The 6,000-nt window shown below is 41.4% G+C and overlaps 1 protein-coding gene across 2 annotated transcripts in view; it reads right to left on the reverse strand.

Annotated features, from left to right (window-relative positions):
* LOC308076156 (nocturnin-like) overlaps positions 1-3,480 on the reverse strand; it is a 459,509-nt gene extending 456,029 nt beyond the window's left edge. For both annotated transcript variants that reach the window (XR_013932260.1, XM_080416282.1), the window contains exon 1: positions 2,985-3,480. Coding sequence is in view for 1 of the 2 variants with exons in the window: in XM_080416282.1 (XP_080272408.1) it covers positions 2,985-3,240 (256 nt within the window). In the remaining variant the exon portion in view is untranslated. The remainder of the gene's footprint in view (positions 1-2,984) is intronic.
* Between the last annotated feature and the right edge of the window lie 2,520 nt (positions 3,481-6,000).

A 6,000-nucleotide genomic window follows, 5' to 3' on the forward strand; every position in this document is an offset into this window, starting at 1 on the left:
TGTGTTTTATTTTGTTCATTACTGTTACATTCAGTGCGTCCCATATTGGTTCTCACAACGGGACGATGGGACCCTGCCCTGGTCGGCAACGCGGCAAGTAACTTGGCTAATTATAATAGTAATTCCTCCGCGCTGTAGATAGGCCTTTCTACTAATTAGTATTCATTTTTAACAAGAAAAAAAAAAAACGAAGTCAGTTCCCGGGACGGTAAATAACCTCGGGATTCCCGGGATTCCCGCATCCCGGGATTCCCGGTGTTAAACCCTAGTACTGAACAGTGTGTTCAAGGTATTGCCAATGATTGTGAAAACAAATTGTGAGCTCAGCATCTTTCTTATCACCTCTACACATGTTTTTTTTTTTTTACTGTCCTCTGCACATTAATGTATGCATTTGTTTGTATACATTGTTTGCATTTTGTTTGTCGAATCAATGCAAAAACTCATTTTTAGTATTTTTTTGGTAATCAACAATTTGTATCACTAACCATTTACTTTGTCATACAATGGTGTCATACAGAACTACCGAAAATGGCCGATCTTGTGAGCTTGTAGACCTATTTTCGTTATTTCAAGAAATATGTGTATATTTTGTATAATCAATGAATAACTGTTGCACCCCTAGTACTGTGTCTTTATAAGAAGTAGGCCATGTATACAGATACACAAACACACACACACACAGTACCACTTATAGCTGGACCCTATATGTTTCACCATCATGTCCTGGAACGGCAGCCTAAATATGGGATATGGGGCCCTGATGTCCCCCTCTGTGTAGGGGAGGAATCTAGAGGGGGCCTCCCAGGGAAGATGGTAGAAGGTAAGGGGGGGTTATGTTCAGCACATTGTGTTCATTACTGTATACAAACACAAGGTTACACACACACAGAGAGACACCCAGGCGAAGGCACCTACTGAAAAATACAGATTCACATATCGTCGCTGTTGGGGGTAAAACCTTTTATCTCCAAATTCTCCATATTTAACCTTTTTATGTTTTTTTTAACCTGAGGCTAAAGACCTGAGGCTGATTCTTATTTAAGGTCTTCTAAGTCCTAAGAGTTTTCTGAAAAACGTACGTTTCTATGTCAGTGGTGCTCAAACTTTGTCATGTCAAGGACCCCCAAAATGTATGTATTTGGCCGCGGACCCCCATCTCAAAATATGTTGTTCCAGGGACCCCCAGAAGCAAAGATTTGAGTTAAAAATGTTCGCTTTAAAATAATATAAATATATTAATTTGCACACATTAGCAGATCTACAAGCTCGTAGCGCGGCACTCGGTGCCGCGCTACGAGCTTGTAGATCTGCTATTTTTGAATAGCCAAAGTGTAAAATAATGCTTTTTTAGCTCAAATCAAATGCCCTGGCTATTTCATGCAAATAGTAGCGAAAATACATGTCGCGTTATAGACTAGCTATTTTGACCACAAAATAAAAATTGATCATTGACTGAATACTTTATTAACAATCGTATTAACAGTACAGGTAGTACAGTCAAAGGTTATGCTAAAAGGTTATGCTCTCCTAGAATTATATGGCCAAAATGGGGATGCCAGGTTGAAAATGGTTCAGTGTGTCTTTGGATTTTGTAAATAGTTAACCAATGAAAAGTATCAACAAGAGAGCTTGTGACTAAATAATAACTGCTTTTCTTTTTTTTCCCCCCGATTAAGTAAGTCAGCGGTTCTCAACCTTTTCAGGCCGCGAACCCCAAAATAATCATATTTGAACTGGACCCCCCCCCCCAAAATAATCATATTTGAACTGGGGACCCCCCCCCAAAATAATCATATTTAAACTGGGGACCCCCCCCCAAAATAATCATATTTGAACTGTGGACCCCGTCCCCCACCCTGACGAGCACTTGGAATTGTAGGAGTTGAGGCATTACATTTGCTTTGACTCGGTTCCACAGATAAATATTGCGTTGTGAGCTTGTAGATCAGCTATTCTCACACTTTTTGTCTCTTTCTTTTATTAGTTGACAACTTGGCCAATGTTTGACCAGATAGTATAGTTTGTTGATTACTTTTGATGCAGTAATGGCCGTGAAGTCTTAAAAGAGTCTTAAAAAGACCTTAAATTGTCACTTAACTGTCACCCCTCCCACCCAAAAATAATAATAATCATGTGGGAGACCCCCCCAGGGGTCCCGACCCACAGGTTGACATAGGTTTCCACCCAACAGTGTCAAGGCAAGGAGGTAAAGATGTACAGTACACTCACACAACCACAGACACGACATGGGTGTCAGCTCACATCTGTTTAGAGATGAATTAGTTGTTGTACGCAGGCAAGTGACGTGTGTCACCCATGCTTTGTGAATGAATCACTGTCTAGAGCAGTGTTTCTCATAGTGGGGAGTAGTTTGATCTCACTGCCAACAATATAATTTAATGTATCAGAATGACTATGATCATATGTTTCACACTGTCCACTGTCTAGTATCTAAATACCTACAGTAGCCTGTTTAGAGTTTTAGACCATTATCTTAATTCTGTATGAAATCATATCAACTATCATCTCAGTTGTGGGTCCCAGAGATTACAATCTAAATATGTGTGACCATCCATTTGAGGTTCATTGACACATAACTGAAAACCAGTGGCCTACATTAGTGGTTCCCAAAGCCACCACTGTAGCATTGCAGCAATCCAACCGGTTAACTAGTCACCTGATATCCTGTCATTACAGAGATAGTTTGACATTCAATATCGGGTCCGGGCCGGGACCCACCACCACCACCAGGGGTCCAAAACGAGCGACACGTGTGACATTCTCCGAGATACAGACCCATAAGGGCCCATTTGGACTGCTGGTGGTCCCCGAACCCGACGTTGAGAGAACCAGTGACTTACGCTGTAAGGATAAGGACATCATGTACTTATTCCTCTAGCATCCAAAACAGGCTCATATTCCCTTCACAACGTTTAGATCGCATGCCTGACTTCAAAGGGGAGTTCGGGGCCGGGACTCACCAGGTCCAGATGCTGGTCTGGTGGTCGTGATGGAGGTCTTCACCTGCGCCTTGGTCCCGGCGCTGACTCCCTCCTCCTCCTCCTCTCCTCCTCCAGCGGTCCCACCGTGGTGGCAGTACCGCGGTGGTCCTCCGGACGCCGGGGAGGACGAGGAGGAGGAACAACACGCCCGCCTGGCGGCGCTGGGTCCTCGCCGGGCCGAGGAGGAGACACACAATGCCGCTAGAGCCGACGAGCAGCGTCGGGCCGGATGCATGCCGTACCGGTCCCGCCGCACCGTGCCAGAGAGAGAGGAAAGTATACCGGCGGACAAAACCTCCTGCTTAAAGCAACTTTTTTTTGTGTGACAACAACGGCGACACGTTCACTTCCTTCTTTCTTTTTTCCTTTCCTCAAGACAGGCGAGTCGTGTGTTCATCATGAGGAACCTTCATCATGGGGTTTGATACGAGTTTCTGTAAGCTGGGTAACAAAAGTGAGCCGGCGTGATGTTACATCACCGTCAGTCTCTGTGTCATCTGCGTGTGCCTGGTGGTGAGTCATGGAACAGCTTTCACCGGTGGGGTGTTCTGGAAATGGACTAGCCCACTCCACTGCAGTCAGTGTGGGATTTTTTTTTCTGACAACCAGTGTGTCAACCACTGTCTGACCACATTATTGCAATAATTCAACTATATAAAATGATAGCAATAATAGTAATAATTGGGCATGTCATTGTAGACGAATGTCTTTCTTTTTTTAATATTGATTTATTTCTATCTATTTGTGTATTTATTTATTTATTCATGTATTTATTTATTATTTGTTTATATATTCAAGTATTTATTTATTATTTATGTATATATTTGACTAATGTTCCCAAATAGTGAAAATAGCCGTTCTGCAAGCGCATAGAGAGATTTGCTGTCTTCTGCATAGATCTGCTGGTTTTGGTATGAAAACAGGTATACCTTGAGATTTATTTCACTTGCCCATTGGTGTACGTGCCTCCCTTGGGCTCGTAAAGTCTGAAAACCACGAACCAGGATCATTGATATATTCAAAAAACAAAAAAACCCTGGCAGCTTCAAACATACTGTATTTAATGCCCCATTGAGTTTTCATGCCCCCCCCTTCCCATATGCCCACATGGTTCATTCCTGTGACGACACCAAGAAGAGGCGTGTTTTTTCAGAAGATTTGCCAATGAGCGTCTGCTGCGCTCATTGTACATGACGTACAGTACACACACGCACACTATCCCCTTCTATACAGCAAGCTTGTTCACCATGTTCTTTTCAAGTTATGTCACAGAGAAACAAATAGGTGTGTGTGTGTGTGTGTGTGTGTGTGTGTGTGTGTGTGTGTGTGTGTGTGTGTGTGTGTGTGTGTGTGTGTGTGTGTGTGTGTGTGTGTGTGTGTGTGTGTGTGTGTGTGTGTGTGTGTGTGTGTGAGAGAGAGAGAGAGAGACAACAGCCTGGCGGGCCTGCACTGTGAAACCTACTGCTAGTGCTATCCCATAGTAGTCTATGGCAGTGGTTCTCAACCTGTCGGTCGGGGTCCCCACATGATTTTGGGGGTGTCCCCAGATGACAATTTAAGGACTTTTAAGAACTTATACCTCAAAATAAAAATAAAAATAAGATCATTACTGCATGGAAAGTAATCAACAAACTATACTATAACAACTGGTGAAACATTGGCCAAATTGTCAAATAATTTTATTTTTAACTATGTATCTGTGGAACCGAGTCAAACTAAATGTAATGCTTCAACTCCTACATTCCAAGTGCTTGTCAGGGTGGGGGTCCCCAGTTCAAATATTATTTTGGGGGGTCACGGCCTGAAAAGTTTCAGAACCACTTGTCTAGGGATAGCAGTATGTATCTATGGTATCTATTTATTTATTTTAGCATTTATTGCTTTACAAATTCATTTATTTTTTAGATATGGCAGTTTTGGTATTCCATATCCACCTGTTTCCTAGGCTTTTCACTTCCTGTGTGTGGTCCACTTCCTGTCGATTTGATCCAATGAAATCCAATGAAACTGGTCAGATGACTAATGATATCCAATGAAATCCGACAGGAAGTGGAAAACACACAGCCTAGGAAACAGGTGATATTGCTTTTAAGGAGTTATTTCCCCATGGCTGTGTGCACTGCAGGGCAGACTACGATGAATATGATGCTGGTACATTTGTTTGTAGAGCATATTTCATACACAGGCAGAGGCAATTTACACTTTATTTAAGACAAGCAAAAGCTTGTTAAAAAAATAATTTCCCCTGATTGATTGATTTAATACTTTATTAACAGTTTGCAGTTTGTTAATTAGTAACTCTGGGAGAGTGCAAATGAAACCAAGTGGACCCTTATTACCGTATATGGTTCCATTTGGTTTCATTTGCACTCTACCATATTTAAATTAGGATTTGACTCTGGACTCCTTGGAAGTGGCCAGATAAATCCAAAGTAGCAGCAGCATATTATCCCTCCAGTAGTCTAATCCCCTTACATAACCTGAAGCTTGACTACAACTTAGTTCAATGTTCTCTCAAACTGTTAATCATCCATTGACCTTCCATGGCAAGCCAGCAGTGGTGGAAGAAGAACTCTGATAGTTTTACTTAAGTAAAAGTAGCAATACGACAATGTTTAAGTAGCCTTCTCTGTTACAAGTAATAGGCCTGTATTCAAACTTTTACTAGAGTAAAAGTACAAAAGTATTGGCATCAAAATACTTTAAATACCAAAGTAAATGTACTCAAATGTTTCAAGATTTCCCAAAGTTTTTCAGAAATAGTGGATCTACAAGCTCACAGCGTGCAGTATCGTGATGCGTTGTGAGCTTGTAGATCCGCTATTTTCAAATAGTCAAAGTATAAAATAGGGCTATTGGTTGTTGTACTTCTTTTTTTTTTTAATGATGATCTAAATATACGAATTTACGTGTAACTAAAGTTTTCAAATATTTTTTGTGGAGTACAAAGTACAATATTTGCCTCAGATGTAGTGGAGTAGAAGTTTAAAGTAAA

The sequence above is a fragment of the Gymnoscopelus braueri genome, assembly GCF_963280865.1.
Source record: "Gymnoscopelus braueri genome assembly, chromosome: 20".
Classification (NCBI taxonomy): domain Eukaryota; kingdom Metazoa; phylum Chordata; class Actinopteri; order Myctophiformes; family Myctophidae; genus Gymnoscopelus; species Gymnoscopelus braueri.